Source organism: Lucilia cuprina, chromosome X (assembly GCF_022045245.1).
Source record: "Lucilia cuprina isolate Lc7/37 chromosome X, ASM2204524v1, whole genome shotgun sequence".
In the NCBI taxonomy this organism is placed as follows: Eukaryota; Metazoa; Arthropoda; class Insecta; order Diptera; family Calliphoridae; genus Lucilia; species Lucilia cuprina.
Genome location: NC_060949.1, coordinates 3439121 through 3459003, shown reverse-complemented (window position 1 = coordinate 3459003; position 19883 = coordinate 3439121). Strand labels below are relative to the sequence as shown.

Below are 19883 nucleotides of genomic sequence, written 5' to 3'. Positions count from 1 at the left end.
TTATCATTAAACAATTAAATTACAGTATATCTTATACAAAATTCAATATGTTTATAATAAATTTACTCTCTGCATTAACTTTTCTATAATCTATATATATAAAAATGAATGTGTGTTTGTTTGTATGTTTGTATGTTTATATGTTTGTAGGTTTGAACGCTATAGACTACTAAACGGCTAAACCGATTTGCTTGAAATTTTCGCAATGTATTCCTGTATGTCTGGAATAGGTAATAGGCTGCTTCTTATTTTGAATTTTTAAGTGGAAGAGGAGCCACGCCCACATTAAGAAAATATAAAATTCGTATATTTGCGATAATATAACAGTTAGAGTCCTAAAATTTTGTCGGAGGCACTTTAGTGTCAATATCATTATATGGGAAAAAAGTGGGCGGACTAGCGTTAGGGGGCGCGGCACCTCCCATATAAATTAAATACAAAAATTCGTTAATCTTGGAAAGTATTACAGTTAGGGTCTTAAAATTTTGCAGGAATAACTTTAACATCCATGTAAACATTTTGGGTTATAAATTGGCGGTCTACCCATGAGGGGAACGGCACCTCCCATATTAATTAAATACAAAAATTAGTTTTTCTTGACATAATATAACAGTTAGATTCCTGAAATTTTGTTGGAGCCACTTTAGTGTCAATATGATTATTTAGTATAAAACTGGGCAGACTAGCGTTAGGGGAGTGGCACCTCTCATATAAATTAGAGACAAAAATTCGTTTATCTTGGAAAGTATAACAGAAAGTATTACATTTTGGATAATAAATTGGCGGTCTACCCATAAGGGGAGCGGTACCTCCTATATTAATAAAATAAAAAATCGCTTTTCTTGATATAATATAACAGTTAGATTCCACAAATTTTATTGGAACCACTTTAGTGTCTTTATGATTAATTAGGATAAAATGTGGGAGGACTAGCGTTAGGGGGCGTGGTACCTCCCATATAAATTAAATACAAAAATTCGTTTATCTTGGAAACTATTAAAGTTAGAATCTTATAATTTTGCACGAATAACTTTAACATTTTGTGTATTTAATAGGCAGACTACCCATGAGGGGGTTTTTACCTCCCATATTTATTAAAAACAAAAATTGTTTATCTGGGAAACTAATACTAAATTCTTATAATTTTACACGAAGAACTTTAATATTCATCTGTAAATTTTTTCAAAGAAAAGAGAGGACTTTCATCTGGGGGCCTCAACTTGAATAAAATAGAAAAATTCGTATATCTGAGAAGCTATTAGAGATAGAAAATTAAATTCATCTAAACATTTAGAGTATAACGAGCGAACTTTTAATGGGGACTTGACATCTCTAAAAATATTGTTTATCTAGGAAAATATAGAACTAGATTTATCAAATTTTGCTTAAATTACTTTAATATTTACCTGAACATTTTGGAGGAAAAAGGGCAGACTTTCATTTGGGGAACTTAAAGCCCCCACATAAATTAAATAGAAAAAATCGTATATCTAAGAAACTATTAGAGCTAGAATCTTCAAATTTTATATGAATAACTTTGACATTCATGTGAATATTTAGAAAATAACGGGCGGACTTTGAACGGGGGCCTTGGTACCACATATATGAACTAAATACAAAATTTCGTATATCTTGAAAACTGATAGATAATTCAAATTTTTGATATATAGATAGGCATCTCTCATATGTAACATATTGTTAATCTGGAAAACTATTATGGTTGTAATTTTCAAAATCGTTAAGTGAGTTTTTATTTATACTAGAGGGTAAAAAAATATTGTATATCCCAAGGCATTAGAATAAGCATTATTCTTTAAGACTAAAGGTATATATTAAATTTTAGCATGTAAGAAGTAAATATATCATTAATGTATTATTTTAGAATTTAAATGAAATATATAGTCATCAAGAGATATTATAATATACCTTTGAGAAAAATTTTATAATTTAGTAGCTAAATAAATAATTTTTTTTTATTAATATGTATTTAATTTCGATAGGGGTAGCGAAGCACACCTGGTAATTACTAGTAAAGAATATTTATTGTATGATTTTTATAACAATACTTCAGAAACATTGTAATAAGTTGTTCTGTTTAATTTACTTCTAGAATATGTTCATTTCTTTACTTCTACATCCAGTTTTGAAGAACTGTGTTGAGTTTCTAAAGTATTGTTAATAAGTTCTTCTGCAATACATAGTTAAATATTAATTCATTGGAACGTATAAATTCTGGAACTTGTTGATAAATCTAAAAATCATACATAAACTTAATATACGCAAACCTCGCTTTATGCGATTAAATCGTTTCGCAGAAAAACGCATAATTCGAATTCGCACAAAACGATACACTAGCTCCATATAAAATATAGTAATTGGGTTTTTAATAAAAAAGCGCACTTTTTCAAATTATTCATTCAAAAGTCAAACAAAATATCATAAAAAAATCAACAAAAATTTAGTTTTTTACTAAAACCAGTAAAAAAATAATGAAAAATAATGGTATCAAATAATAACACAATACAAATTCCAAATAATAAAGTGTATGTACAAAATTTCTGAAAAAGGAAAATAAAATATTTCTTCGTGTACAAATAATTTGAACAATACTATATATATCCGAACCGGAATTGGTAAAAAATCAGTAGTAGTACTTTGTTGAGAACTCTGTTTCGATGTATGTGGACCAACATTTTTCTCAAAGTAATTTTTGCAAAGAAAAATTTTAGAATTTTGAAACGGCCCTTTTTCAAATTCGCATAAAATAAATACGCATAAAACGAGGTTTATGTAGAAGAGGATTTTACATGAAAATAAATAATTTCTAATACTTGAGAAAAAACTTAAATCTATTCGATTAACCGAATAATTTTGAATACTCTAATCCATATAGATGACGCAAATTTTATTGATGTAAATTTTTTAAACCGAATGGCATTCTGATAAACTCAAAATGTCCCATTGGTGTTGAGAAGGCTGTCTTCTGAATGTCCCTCTCTTTTATCTTAATCTGGTAGAAGCCTTTCGAAAGATCAATGGTGGAAAATATTGTGGCCTACCCAATTTATCAAATAAAGAATCTATATTGGGCATCGGGAATTTATTCCCCACGGTTATATTATTTAGATTTCGGTAATCAATGACAATACGCCATTTTCGTTTATCATCGTTATCCAGTTTTTTCGGTACTAACCATAAGGATGAGTTATAAGGCGATTATTAACCCAAAGCCTTATATTACAGGCATCAATACATTATTTCCGATTATACAATCGAAAGCTTTATTTTTCAAATCAACAAGTTTGACAAACATAGTTTCATCCCCTGCATTAAACTCCAAAGGGACATAACTTATAACATCTTTATCCACCATTTTAGTTCCGGTTAATGTATTTAATCTCATTTTGTTCCCAAGTCTTCATTTTAAAGACAACCCCTCAAAAATCCCATAGTCACACAACGTAGTTGCAGCCCCCTGTCAATAAACATCTAAATTTAACGTTTTGATTGTGAGTATGACTATCGGTAATTGAGATCCAAGGGTGGTACATGAAAATTTTTGTTCATGCTGATTTGAACCAACACGTCTATATTGACCTGAACCTCTTTGGTCACAACTAGTATTCCTATATTGACCTGAACCCCTTCTTTCAAAGTTATTTCCACTGGGTTGAGCCATGTTTTGAGGAATTGGTTTATATGATCTATTATTAAAAAATTGTCTATAATTTCCCCGTCTTTCGTCCTTTATCAAAATTCTTCTCCTGGGAGTTATTTGTATTCGGATTTTTTTGTAAGTAGACGTCTTTTATCAAATTGTTCTCAATAAGGTATGACTGTGCACAAGAAATAGTAGCAATGTTATTCTGAATGAGTAATATCTTTATATTCAAAGAGAGAGACAGAAAATTTAAATATATCTCAAAAATTAATGTTTGATTTATATCTGGAGAAAACATAGAGTTATTCTCTGGATTGAGTCTATATTTAGTGTTCATAAGCTTTAATATCTTACTTAACTTATGGTGGAGTTCCTCCACGCTCAAAGCCACTACGTTCATGGCTTGGTTTCGCAACCCCAAAAACGATTTCTTTACACCAAATTCTTCTCGAAGTTTGGCAATAATTTGTTACCACGTTGGAACTACTAATGTTTCAATTGCTTTCAAGACGGTTTGCTAAAACCGATCTAATAGTTACCTTGTGTTCCTCTCCCATTAAGGATAACACCGTCGCGCAAAAATCTTGTTAGAGCATATTCGGTATGAATGGCGATAAGCTACGAGCTAGCGTAACCCTTCAATCTATGTTAACGACATTCTTACTACTTATTATCCTTCTTCTCCTTTCTAACAATATATTAAAAAAACTGATTTGTTAACTTATTTAACTATTCCAACTATTCTCCGTTAATATAAGATTCTAAATTCTTTTGTTACTATATACTTAATTTTATACGTATACTAGCTAATACCCGGTGTGCTTCGCTACCCCTATGGAAATTAAATACATATTAATCAAAAAAATTATTTATTTAGCTACTAAATTATAAAATTTTTCTTAAAGGTTTATTTTAATTTCTCTTGATGACAATATATTTCATTTAAATTCTAAAATAATACATTAATGATATATTTACTTCTTACATGCTTTTAGCATGTAAGAAGTGAGAAGGGTATATATAAGTTTGTCATTCCGTTTTTAATTTCTATAATATAATTTTCAGACCCTATAAAGTATATATATTCTGAATCCTTATAGATAGCGGAGTCGATCTAGCCATTTCCGTCTGTCTGTCTGTCCGTCTGTCTGTTGAAATCAGTTTTTAGAGGACCCCAGATATCGGAGAGATCCGAATCTTCAATAATTCTATTAGACATGCTTTCGAGAAGATCGCTATTTAAAATCAGTAAAATCGGTCGGATAACGGAGATATGAGCAAAAATCCGAGACAACCTCTGAAAATTTTATCAAAAATGTCATATTTTTTCATGCTTTGTTAAAAAAGCAACAACAACACTGTATATTAGAAAAAGATGTACACGTGTGTGTGTAGATGTATTTGGTTTTATTCAGCTGTGTATTTTTTTGTATATTTGGATGCTGTTGGCGTCATTGCGTTGTTATTTGTGTTTTCCTGTATTTTTCGTTATGTATGTTTAGATCAGCGTTGCGCGTTCATATTGTTCTGATTACGAAGATTTTCGGCAATTCACACGTACATATCCCGATCGTAAATAAAACTCATTGCAAGAGCGTAAAAATTAAAAAAATTATCTTTAGTTGCTTGACAGCATTCAACAAAGTAGGTTGATGTCGCTTTGTTTCAGAAATTGCAAACAAAACGTGTAAAAACAACAACACCACTTGCAAACAAGAGAGCAACTTGCAAAAAACTCATACACTCCAAAAACTTTTTAGGAATGCATAATAATAAAAATACATAAAAACGGAATTTTTAATACTTTTTTTAACATTTTATATTCATAAATCTAAATTTTGTGAAAAAATAACCATTTTTCTTTTCTTTGGATATGTTTTATTTGTAAAATTTACTATTTTACTTGTTATAAAACTTGATCATAACAAGCGTAATTAGGAAATATTTTTTTCTAAGTGTTTTTTTAGTATTTTCTCACCACTACAATAACAGTTTCTCTTTTTGCGCTTGGCTGGTTTAGATGTCTGTTGGTTTAGATGCCTTGTGTATTTTGTGTTTTATTTAGTTTAGCGTTGTTGTTCTTTTTGTCTAACTTTTGATGTAATAATAATGTAGTCGGCAAAAAATTTAAAATTTATAAAAGATGTTTAAAATACACTATGGTGAAGGGTATATAAGACTCTGCACAGCCGAATATAGCACTCTTACTTGTTACTGTTGGATGACTGGTCTTTTGGCTAACCAGCTTATTTCTTCCTTCAAGTGATTTGGCTGTACTTTATTATTTTCCAAGGTGATGGAAAATTTCGTGTTTCTTTTTTCTTTTTTTTATACCCACCATCAAAAAAGATGGGGGTATATTGTTTTTGTCATTACGTTTGTAACACATTGAAATATTCGTCTGTTGAAAGCACGATAGAGTTCACATGAAAGTTGCTAGCTAGATGGAATTTTGCAGACATACTTATAGTTGATGCAGTTTGTTTGGTATTGAAAATGGGCAATATCGGTCCACGATTTCGCCTAGCCCCCATATAAGGCCCCTTCAGAAAATGACTTTCGCCCATAACTGGCGAAGAGAAGCATCAATAGCAGTGAAAATCATGTTTTATGGTAACATAAATCTTTTCGCAGAATTTTATAAGGATCGGTTTATAATTGACCTTATCCCCCATATAAAGTCCCCTTAAGAAAATGACTTTATCGCCCAATACTGGTTAACAAAAGCATCAAGAGCAGTGTAATTCGCACAATCATGTATCATGGGAACATAAATCTCTTCGTAGAATTTTATAATGATCGGTCCATAATTGACCCTAAAATCCCCTTCAGAAAATGACTATCGCCCATAAATGGCTAAGAGAATCATCAATAGTAGTGAAATTTGGTACAAACTTGCTTTATCGGAACATAAAACTTTTCGTAGAATTTTATAAGGATCGGTTTATAATTGACCATATCCCCCATTTAAAGTCCCCTTCAGAAAATGACATAATCGCTCATAACTGGCTATGAAAAGCATCAATAGCGGTAAAATTCGCCACAAACATGTTTTGTGAGCACATAAATCTCTCCGTAGAATTTTATAAAGATCGGTTCATAATTGACCTTACCCACCTATAAGTTCCCCTTCACAAAATGACTTTAATGTTCATATCTTAAGAAGCATATATATATATATAACAATAAAATTGGACATAAAAATGTTATATAGGAACTAAAATCATTTTCTTAAATTTTTTGAGGATGGGTTCATAATTAACCCTAACTCCCTAATAAGGTATCCTTTAGACAATGACTTTAATGCTCTTTACTAGCTTAAAACTGCGAGCACGGCGATTAAATTCGACATAAATAATTTTCGTATAAGTTGAAATCTCCCACTATATTTTATGAGGATCAGTCTGTAATTGACCCTGTTAATGACTTTAACGTTCATTACTGGCTCAAAAATGCGACATAAACAATATTTGTATGAACAAAAATCGTTCTTAATTTTAGAAGTATTGATCTATATTTGAATAATACGAGGGTAGGCGTATAAGGCCTCCTTTAACGCTTATAACTTCATAAAAATACGAGTAGATATATGCAATTCAACAAAACACATGTTATGGGAACTGAAATCTTTCTTCCGACATTGTTGAAGATGGATCGATAAATAACCACTTCAGTAAAATTACTTTAACTTTCATTAGTTGCTTAAAACTACGACTTAGGAATAAGCAACTTCTTTACGAACATAATTTATGTACAAAAGTTTATAAAAATCGGTTTACAAATGACCCTTATTTAAGATTCACTCCAGAAAATCACTTGTTTGACTCAAAACTTCCTCCAAATTTTTAGTTTTGTAGGAACTGAAATTTTTCAACTGAATTTGAATTTCTCCAGAAAATTACTTTAAACCTCATGACTAAATTAAAAATACAAGTACAGCGACATTAGATACAAACAATTATTGTATAAACTGACGAGGACCACTTTTACAAAAAAAAAAAAAAAAAAACAATTTATGGTTATAAATATTGGATCAATCAAAGTTAATATTTTAAATTCGGAATAGCACGGTCTATGCTTAAGCCCTTATTAAAGACCCTCTTCCTAATATTTCCCTGATGTTCATATAATTATTGACATATGATTCAATATAAGTCGATAATATAAAAGTTTATTAATAAGAATGATTTGATGGTTGGTATATAAGATTCGGCATGGCCGAATATAACACTCTTAATTGTTTATTTATCAATTTCAATTTTATCTATATTTATAGACAAAATTATTTTACTCAAAGCAAAAAATGTTTTTCTATTAAACTATCATGTTTTAATAATTTATTTAAAATTTTCGCTTTTAAATGTTTTTATAATATTTTCTTTTAATAAAACTGTTTTACGTTTTTATTATTGTTCACAAAAAAAATGTTTCTATTTATTTTTAAATATTAAAACATTCACGTTTCTATATTTTTATTTAATTAAAACTTGTACGTATTAACTGTTTAAAACTTGGATCTTTTTTTATTATATAAAAAATTTATTTTTAAAAATTATACTTTAAAAAAAACTCTTATTAGGTTTATTTTAAAGGATACTATTTTTCACTTAGTATCCTACCGACTGCGCCAGTTTTAGTTTTAAGTCCAAGAGCGTGTAGAAGAAAAACGACTGATTCCTTCTTGGTGTAATTTATCTCTGATCTTTTTATACCCTTCACCTTCGTGAGAAGGGTATATATACTTAAGTTTGTCATTCCGTTTGTAATTTCTATAATATAATTAGCGGAGTCGATTAAGCCATGTCCATGTGAATTTTTTTTTGTATGTTTGGATGCTGTTCTGTTCTCACGAAGGTGATAGGTATAACAAGAACAAGGAGATAAAGCAGTAATATGTTGGTAATACAGCTCATATTTTGAGGGTGGTAATACAGTTTGACAGTGGTATTACAGTACAATGGTTAATATTACTTTCTGCTACAGTTTATATTTGTTTGTGTGTATGTTATGTGTGACATGTGTGCAGAGATACAAAATAAATAAAAACTGTTTTTTAAAACATACTTGGTGAAGGGTATATAAGATTCGGCACAGCCGAATATAGAAATATTACTTGTTTAAATTCAATTCTTAAAATTAGCTTAAAAACAAGTATTCTGCTGTGCCGAATCTCATATCATAATATCACACCAAAAGCAAAACAAAACAAGTAGGAAAGTATAGTCGGGCATGGCCGACCATATGATACCCTACACCATGAGTATATTTTTACAATTTTTGCTTTTATAAAATTTTTATTTTTTGTAAAGAAACTTTTATGTTGAATATTACCATAATTCCAAAATATTTAAGCCATTTATTGATAAAGAACTAAAATTTCTAAATGAGGCTTTATATAGGCCAAATATGGGCCGATCCTCGGTAAATTTGGGAAAAGGATATATTTCTAAATAACAGTTAGTTTTATTGAGTTTCATTGCGATACAAATGGTTACAAGTCAATTTTAGACGTTTAAGTCATTTTTGAAGGGGGGGTTTGTATGGGGGCTAGGGTCAAATATAGGCCGATCCTTACGAAAATCTGCAGTATCATTTATACTTATATAAAACTTATTTGTGCCAATTTTTAAAGAGATAGCAGAATATTTGACGTAATTATAGCATAAAAAGTTCAAATCGGGAGGTACGGTTGTATGGGGGCTAGGTGAAATAATGGACCGATTTCAACCATTTTCAATAGGCTTCGTCCTTGTGCCAAAAAACATGCTTGGTCCAAATTTCATCAAATTATCTTGAAAATTGCGGCCTGTACCTTGCGCACAAGGTTTACATGGACAGCCAGCCAGCCGGACAGACGGACGGACGGACGGACATGTCTTAATCGACTCAAAAAATGATTCTGAATCGATCGGTATACTTTAAGGTGGGTATTGGACCAATATTTTTGTATGTTACAAACATCAGCACAAACGTATAATACCCTCCCCACTATAGTGGTGTAGGGTATAAAAATTAAATTTGCATAAAAAATGTTTAAGATTAATATATTTTTAATATATATTTCAATAATTATAACTTAATTTTATCATATTTTTTTCCTGAAAAAAATTAAAATTTGCATAAAAAATGTTTAAGATTAATATTTTTTTAATATATATTTCAATAATTATAACTTAATTTTATCATATTTTTTTCCTGAACAATGTTAAAAATTGCAAAACCATGAGAGTAGTTACATAGATTAATGAATTGACCTACAGGAACAAATGGGAAATATATTGCAAAAAACTTAAAATAACTATTAAACAGGACTTATTTCTTTACTCATCCTTAGTGTTTTAAATTTTTGTACAAAATTGTATGTTCCATAATCATAATCAAACAATAACTCGGTTCTTTTTAAAAAGAACTTTAATATTTAAACCTGTTACTAAATGTTTTTTAACTATAGTGGAAATTAATAATAGTTATACCCTACACCACTTTAGTGGGGAGGGTATATTGGATTTGTGTTGATGTTTGTAACATACAAAAATATTCGTCCTATACGCACCTTAAAGTATACCAATCGGCTTAGAATCATTTTCTGAGTCGATTAAGCTATGTCCGTCCGTCTGGCCGGCTGGCTGTCCATGTAAACCTTGTGCGCAAGGTACAGGTCGCAATTTAGAAGATAATTGGATGAAATTTGGCACACATGCTTCTTTTGGCCCAAGGACGAAGCCTATTGAAAATGGTAAAAATCGGTCCATTATTTCGACTAGCCCCCATACAACCGTACCCCCCAAATAGGGCCTTATGGCTTATAATTAATTATACAGTACACCACTATAGTGGGAGGGTATTATACGTTTGTGCTGATGTTTGTAACATACAAAAATATTGGTCCAATACCCACCTTAAAGTATACCGATCGATTCAGAATCATTTTCTGAGTCGATTAAGACATGTCCGTCCGTCCGTCTGTCCGGCTGGCTGGCTGGCTGTCCATGTAAACCTTGTGCACAAGGTACAGGTTGCAATTTTCAAGATAATTTGATGAAATTTGGACCAAGCATGTTTTTTGGCACAAGGACGAAGCCTATTGAAAATGGTTGAAATCGGTCCATTATTTCACCTAGCCCCCATACAACCGTACCTTCCGATTTGAACTTTTTATGCCATAATTACGTCAAATATTCTATTATCTCTCTAAAAATTGGCATAAATAAGTTTTACATAAGTATTTATGACACTGCAGATTTTCGTAAGGATCGGCCCTTATTTGACCCTAGCCCCCATACAAACCCCCCTTCAAAAAATGTCTAAAACGTCTAAAATTGACTTGTAACCATTTGTATCGTAATGAAACTCAACAAAACTAACTGTTATTTAAAAATATATCCTTTTCCCAAATTTACCGAGGATCGGCCCAATTTGACCTATATAAAGCCTCATTTAGAACAAACATACAAAACAAAATACAAGTTATATGTGCGGACAATCCAATATCCAGTTTTCCCATGTCAATTCCGGTATGAATTTACAAAACATTGTGGGAAGCATGCCGTAGTATTTTATTTTGCTTTAATTTTAGTTTGTAACCAAATAAATATTGTATCAAAGACCACTAAGATGGTTAATGTAAACAAAACGTTTGCATACTGTTGATTTGGATTGATCGTACGATTTGTCACCATATACTCACCAAAGATGCCTTCGTTTAAAAATGCACACTCGACATCTTTATAGAAAATAAGATTTGTAACAATATACTCACCAAAGATGCCTTTGTTTAAAAATGCACAAGCGGCATCTTTATAGAAAATAAGAATGCATTAGTGCAGCCAATACATTATTATACCCTTCACCTTCGTGAGAAGGGTATATATAAGTTTGTCATTCCGTTTGTAATTTCTATAATATAATTTTCCGTCCCTATAAAGGATATATATTCTGGATCCTTATAGATAGCGGAGTCGAATAAGCCATGTCCGTCTGTCTGTCAGTCTGTTGAAATCAGTTTTTAGAGGACTCCAGATATCGGCGAGATCCGAATCATCAAAAATTCTGTTAGACATGCTTTTGAGAAGATCGCTAAAATCAGCAAAATCGGTCGGTAAATAACGGAGATATGAGCAAAAATCCGAGATAACCTCTGAAAATTTCATCAAAAAATGTTTGTGTGCTTTGTTAAATAAGCAACAACAACACTGTATATTAGAAAAAGATGTACACGTGTGTGTAGATGTATTTGGTTTCTCAGCTGTGTATTTCGTTTTGTATGTTTGGATGCTGTTGGCGTCATTGAGTTGTGTATTTTGTTTTGTTTTTGTGAATTCTCAAAAGCAATCAGCAAAATCGGTCGGTAAATAACGGAGATATGAGCAAAATCCGAGACAACCTCTGAAAATTTCATCAAAAAATGTTTGTGTGCTTTGTTAAATAAGCAAGCAACAACACTGTATATTAGAACAAGTATGAATTTATAGTCGGACATTGCCGACCATATGATACCGTACACCAGTCAGTATGTTAAAATTTTGATTTTTTTTTTAAATAAAGCATTTAATTTGTTTTATTGTGGAATATTTTTACTTATTGTTGACAAAAAAGAGAGATTTTCTACAAGAGGGCTCATAGGGGAGAAGGGGTAAATATGGGCCTATCCTTATAAATTTTGGTATATGAATTTACGTCTACTGCAAAGTCATTTATGTAGATTTTAATCGTTTTATAAGTAATTATAAGTTAATTTTGACCTTCAAGTCATTTTCCGAAGGGGAGTCTGTATGGGGGCTAGGGTCAAATGAGGCCCGATCACTATAAAAATAAGTATTGACAATTATTGTTCTATAAAACTAATTTTTGCTGATTTTTGTTGACATTATAAAACATTTAACGTACTTATGAGCCTAAAAGGACCGATTTGGGGGGTACGGTACGGACCTGTAGCGTGCGCACAAGGTTTACATGGACACACAGACATACATAGGAACGGACAGACGGACATAGCTAAATCTACCCAGAAAGTGATTCTGAGGCGATTGGTATACTTTAAGGGGTCTAGGACCAATATTTTTGTGTGTTACAAACTTCAGCACAAACGCATAATACCCTCCCCACTATAGTGGTGTAGGGTATAATGAATGAAAACGATTTTCTATGAAAATAACCAACATAGTTTAAGATTTTCAATAAATATATTTATTTGCGGAAACAGAATTTAAGATGTAACAATCCGGTATTTGAAATACTCTTGCATTTGAAACCGCCCTGCAACAATATTCATGGAAATTATGACACTTTTGTTATTATGGATCTAGGGTAGAAGGGGGATCATAGCCATAGGGGCACATCTGCCAATAGCGAATAATTTGAAAACAGAGTAATCGATTTTATCGCATTATCAACAAATTTTGTTTTCGTTTATCGATTATCTATCGCCGTTTTGCGGAAAAGTTAAAAAAATATGTACATGAGTATGTCTTAGGAAAGATTGAAAGGAATAAAACTAACATATTTAAGTATCCGAACCAAGAAAAAATTAAGAATATGTATTGTGGTTTTAATTTGAGGCCGCCTCCAAAAAATGTGGCGTATGGTCCCCTTCTACCCTACATACCTGAGCAATCCTACTTTCGAGAGTCCCGCTCCATTTTTAGCCTTTAAAGTCCCAATTTCAAAATGTAGACATACAACACTTTCTCTTTTCTTAAAGTTTAAGAGCAATATATTATCAGAAAAATAAAGGTAATTTTAAAGAAGAAGAAAGGTGAGCTCAGAAATCTGTTCCACCAAAAAATTATATCTCTAGATTTCCCAAAACAAGGTTACATGTCTAAAGTAAAGTGAACTTATTATGATCAAATATGATTTGAAAAAAAAGGTATTAAAGGATTGATCAGCGCTGAACTCGAATCTGTTCTCAGATCTGTCTCCACTACATCTCGTATTCGAGATATCGCGTTCTTAAATTTCTGCCAAATTTAAAATATAGGCTTAGCATTATTTCTTCTTCCTTCGAGAACTCATGGTTTTCGATGTATTCATTGTATTTTTACCCTACACTACTGTTGTACGGAGGGTATTAAAAACAATATTTAGATGTTGGTTTAACTGATTTTTGAAAATGTCGATTCTATCCAGCAAAAAAAGAACTTCCAAAGAAACGAAAAATAAATTTCTGGAAGTACTGAAAAAGACCCGAATAAGTGATGATTTTAACACAGACTTGTCATAGATGTAGTGACAAATTCACTACATCTGAAATCATTCTCAGGAAGTAATTTTTATGTTCTTTTTTTAAGCTTTAGGATGTGAAAAATAAATATAAATCAACTCTAAAATACCTTCAATTTTAAATAAAATTGGATTATTTTCGCTTCGCAGGAAGTCAATTAACACCACTTCTACAGAAGGAAAACAAATTCACTTAGTGCTACTTTTGAAGTGTTGATAAATGTTATTCTCTAGGAAATACTTCATTTTATTACGGCTGGGTATAGTCGGTTTCTTTAACAAACTGCCTGCTCAACTTTTGCTGATCCCTTAAAAGACTTAGCTTTATATGACCATATAAGAAAACCTTTGGTTAGATTAGATCGAGGTCAATATCGGGTCTGCCTTCTCCACATGCTTTACATACATACTGCTGAATTAGCATGTCCAATAGCTGTGTCCGCAATTCTATGTGTCCATCGTACTAAGCCCAGACTTGCTAATTTTGAGGAGATTTATCATTTTGTTCTCAACAAAATGATGGTTCTATGCATCGCTTCATTATTCCTAGAGAACTTATTGCTATTACATTCGCCCTGCTGTCGAATGTCCTATTACTCATATCATGTAAGCCTTACCTTTGGAAGAGTATTCAGTTAAAGTTTTATTACAATTCAATATGGTCACAGATATAACTTTATTGCCTGATATCGCAATAATTGCTTGTGGCTGTCGGTAAAAATGTTAAGCCCAGTTGGTACCATATTTATTTTAATCCAATTTACATATTCCTTTATTACTCGGTCTTTTGCCTGAATGGTATGATTCAGTAAACAGGTCTTCAATATACTCGGTCTTCAATGTAAAACAACGACCCTCTTTTTCTCCCTATTTAGAGTCGTTCGTGTAGCTTTACCAAGACATTCTGTGTCTGGTATGCGATCAGGCACGTCCGATGATTGTATATAGTATACATTGTTGAGGTGTCTTACAACCACTTCTAGCCATATCGCCTAACCCCACGACAATTGGATCTCCGCTCCGGAACGACCCGATTCTCAATTGGCTAAAGATTGTCAACTCAGCAACAGCTGTATCAACCGTTACAACAACAAAACCGCAAAAATAAAAAGAAGTACTTCCAAAAGAATAACATTTATCACTACTTCAAAAGTAGCACAAAGTGAATTTCTTTAATTTGTGTGGAAGTGATGTTTATTGACTTCCAAAGAAGCGAAAATAATCTATTTTTTTTTTTGAGATATATTTTTTTGTACTAAAATTTTTTTGAATTAAACCAACTTTATGTACAACATAAAAACTACTTCGTGAGAATGATTTCAGGAGTTGTGAATTTGGAATCAAATAAAAAGGACATCCCTCCTATGATAGGCCTGTGTTAAAATCATCACTTCTTCAGATCTGTTTCATTACTTTTTCATTGGAGTAAATTCTACTTCTTTTTCGCTTCTTTGGAAGTTCTTAACAGCAATGTTACTAACATTTTTTGTGGGCAGACATCTGTAAAACAACGCCTTAAATATATATATATGAGAAACACAGGTATAAGTAATAAATATTTCTTCTTTCAATTACAATTCATTGAAGTGTAAAAAAAATAAATTTTTTTTCTTTAATTCAAGTGTTAGCATTTAATTAACTTAATTAAATTTTAAGAGCACAAATATAAAACTTTTAAATTTCTTAATGTCTAGACTTGAAAATAAATAAGCGTGTAAAAAATTTAATGTAAGATATAATTTAATTTGCAATTTAAAGAAAAATTGCAAAAAAAACATAATGATAATAAAACACACAGACCCAGAGCGTTGACCCATAATAAAATGCATAAAAAATTCAGAAAAAAATGAATAAATGAAAACAAGTAGGTGGTGGTGGTAATAAAATTGGTTCGGATTGTTTCGCAAAGAAAGTAATAAAGGGGAAAAAATTGCATTATAACAATCAACATTTATCTTTTAAATATTTATAACGAATAAAACAAAAGTGCAAAAATAAGTACTCTGAAACTCAACTTTTAACCATTAATGGCCATAATGACTAAATGGCTAAAAGGAGGAAATGGTAGAAAGAGCAAAAAAATATTTACACGCATTTTTTTAAGCACATGATTGTTGAGGGGGATTTAAATTTAATTTTTTTACATTTTCCCCGAATAGCAGGAATATAAGGCATTTAAATGGGAAACAAATTTCATGTTAAATTGAACATAAATTAAAGGGGCATTTTTTTAATAATTTTCCAGAGGAAAACAATAAAAATTATTTTCTTTTTATAATTTGTAATATTTAGCATATTCTGGTGATGAAGAAAAAAAAAAAAATAAAATGCCTTAAAACATTCGCATGAAAACAATTAAACATTTTAATAATTTTGAGGGCATTGACTTTGTTAGAGGATAGTAAAGGATTACGCAGTTACTGCAACACATTTGCTTAAATTTTAAAATAAAGAAATTCAGGCTTAAGGGTATAATCAGTCATATAAATATAAAATATGACATTTAACAGGACATTGTATAACCAACTGCTTGAAATATTTTGTTGGTTTACTTTAACCTTCCACTGTATCTCTTTACATTTACTTGCTTTTAATGTGCATTAAAAGAAATGTTTTGTTTGAAAATAAATGTGTTCACACTATTATTCACATATTTCTCATTAAAAATTCATAATTTTCTTATATTAAAATTGTTGTTGTAATTGTTGGTGTTTCCAGTGTAATTTTTTTGTTGTGTTAAAACTTTCTTTTCTCTTACAGGTTTGGACTATTGTTTCAATGAAAATCCAAAGAACAAGTGTAAGGGGCGATATTATTTATAGTTTATATGAGAGTGTAATTGTTTTTTTTTTCATACTATTTTTTTGCAATTATTTTTCATTCACCCACTTATGTGAGGTCTTTGTGGTAGTAGGTGAATTGCATATAAATTGAATCTACAAGTATTACTTACTTCTATGAGGCACACTCATTACGGTTTACAGATACAAGTATCAAACAAAAAATGCTTGAGAATACACTTAAAGAAATTTGTGAAAAGTGTTCATTTTCAAATTTTTATAGGGCATAAAGGCTTATGCCTTACGCATTGCATCTTATGAAATTTTGTATGAAACGTTGTCTTATAAATCTTGAAATTATTGTGATTTATATAGTTTAAGTTTTTTTGACTAATAACTATTGATATGAGCTTAAATCTTAGAAGCTTTACTTGAACACCTAACCTGACACCTTTTTCCACTCACAGGGTGAGCATTTGTGACAACTCACCAACGTCCCCTTGTGTATTTTATACGAAGGTGGCTTGCACATTGTTCTGTCGGTCCATGTTCAAGCACTTTGCTCAAGAACTCGAACACTGACCTATAAACACAAAATTTTGTAGATGTGAATTTAATATGAAAAGACATAATACTACCAAAGCAGATTTGTATCAGTCCACAACTTAACGCATATTTTTTATTGAATATTAGAGTTATCGGGATACATTGGTCCCGTAATTAGTCTGGCTTCCATATAAAATCCACTTCCGATAATCAATTAAAAATTCGACTTGAATTTGTTATGTGTATGCTTAAATCATTATACGAAATTTTTTTCGGATCGTTTTATAACTAGTCCCAACGCCGATTTCCAATACCATTTCCAGTAATTATTTAATCGCACATTGGCAAAGTTTTCGCGAAAAAATTCCACAAAAACGCGTATTTCTAATAATCACTGAATACCACATAATTAACTATTAAATGATAATATTTGCATAAAATTCGACATGAGTATGTTCTATACACAGAACATACTCACCATGCTGATAAAATGTTTTTCTACTGATCTAATATTGAACATAATTCCGATTTAAAGTCTTCCACATCGTTTCAGAAATCACTTAAACGAATTTTGTTCACTATATATATGAATCCTAAGTTTTTTGGCATCTGCATGATCGGCCTATGATAAGATTGTCTGGACCTAATAAAAATTACTTCCACACATGCATAAATATTATTACCCTCACAACGGAAACAAAACTTTTGTCGAGTTTTCTAAAAATTAGATACCTTAATGGATTTTAATAAAAATAAGCTTGCTGGTGGCCGTTTTTAGGGCCCTATAATTATAAAATTCATGATGGTCAGATTTTTTCAGTTTTTTGTCGAGATACGAGTATATTTAACATAATTATGAACTTAAAGGTCCTATTCGGCAGGTTCAGATGTATTAGGGCTAGCTGAAATAATTGACCGATAATAACCATTTTTAATAGGCTTAGAAGATCATGTGCAAATTTCATTGAATTATCTCCAAAATTGCGACATGTAGTTTGGTTACAATGTTAACAAGCCCTATTCGTAGATTCAGTTGTATGGGGGCTAGGTGAATATCATGTACCAAATTTTATGGAATGAATCGACTCGGAAAATTTTTCTGAGCCGATTGGTATACTTTAAGGTGGGTATAGGAGCAATATTATTGTGCGTTACAAACATCCCCACTATGGTGGTGTAGGTTATAAAAACATAAGAAATAATTCTATCATAAAACTTTGAATAGTGTTGTGAAAGCTTTTATACAAGGTTTTTAGATCTTACAGATGACTAAAAAAAATGTTCAGAAAATGTCTATCAATTGTAAGATGACATGATCGACAGACATTTTTCTGCCAACATTGTTAGTTTTAATAATCGTACACTGAAAATAATCCATGCTCAACTTTACGAAAAAAATTTTCGTAACTTCTATTTTCGTAATATTTACAAAAATTATAAAATTTATTTTTAAACGAACGGATATAGCACTCTAACTTGTTTTATACAAACTTTAATCTTATGTCTTAATTTTCAAAAATATTTTTAATTTTGCTCTTTTTCAGTCGGTTTTAACGAATTTTAAGAAAAAAAAGCTAGCAGCAGTACATCATGTCATCGAGTTTATTCAAGGACGAACATATTAAGTCTGATGCAGTTAATGAAACGACATTAAGGGAGAAAAATGATCATATGCATCATCAAAAAGAAACAGCCAAAGAACGTAATGAGCTGTTAAATGTTGATGACGACAATATGAATAATATAAGTGCGCCCAAGAAGAAAACTAAAACCAAAAAAAGTAAGAAAGGCGAAGCAGACAAACAAAATATTTCAGTGGTAAGTTTAGCAAGTAATGAAATCCATCAAATTAATAAAAAAAATTTTTTTTTTAGAAATCGAGTTTTAGTAAATTTGATGCTTTACAGAAACGAAATCTAATTCATGTACGTTCTATTGATGCTTGTACTGCACAAGAAAAATTCAGTGTAAGATTTCATTACTATCATGCATTTATTAACTTATTTCAGTACATAGTTGGCCTGTTGTAGACAGTAGTGTACAATGGGGCAGAATCGAAATTTTTTGGAAATAAATCTGGCATTTCTAAACGGCTGGTCCGATCGGGATAAATTTGGCGTGAGCGTAGCCAAGGAGTATTCAAGTTTAAGTTTTGAAGATGAACCCCGCAGATGCCCCAGGGACGGCGCTGTGGCGGCTCAAAGTAGGGTACCTACGACATGTCAAATTTATAAACTCGTGCCATTTTTTTGTTTTTCATCCAAATACAAAGATATATATTTTCGGAAAGCGCTTGATCTTGAAAAAACTTGGACATACTACTTATCTCTTATAATATCTGCGTTATAGGCATTTAAAAATTTAGTGATACAAAATTTACCATACCTTGGTCCGCCTTTTTTTGAATACCGGGCGCAATTTTGGACCAAATGGACTCAGTTTTTTCTTGTTAGTTAGACAACAAAATTTTCAATAATATAAAAAAAATTCAGAATCCTAAAGCTGTGATCAGGAAACTGAAAGCAGTTTTAGAATCCTCAATATGATTTCTATTTACTCCAAAAATCCCATTTTTGGGATTTTCATTCCTATTTTTGAGAATTGCGGGATGCCCTTTGACCTTTTCAATTTTTTTTTGCATTTTCTTATTTGAAATGACAAATTTAACAAGCGTT

At 31.1% G+C, this 19883-nt stretch overlaps 1 protein-coding gene across 2 annotated transcripts in view; it reads left to right on the top strand.

The window, feature by feature from the left end:
- LOC111689956 overlaps positions 1–19253 on the top strand; it is a 37239-nt gene extending 17986 nt beyond the window's left edge. For both annotated transcript variants that reach the window (XM_046956349.1, XM_046956352.1), the window contains exons 2-3: positions 18753–19026; positions 19083–19253. In XM_046956349.1, the coding sequence (XP_046812305.1) occupies positions 18799–19026; positions 19083–19238 (384 nt within the window). In that variant the 5' untranslated portion in view covers positions 18753–18798 and the 3' untranslated portion in view covers positions 19239–19253. The remainder of the gene's footprint in view (positions 1–18752; positions 19027–19082) is intronic.
- The last annotated feature ends 630 nt before the right edge of the window (positions 19254–19883 follow it).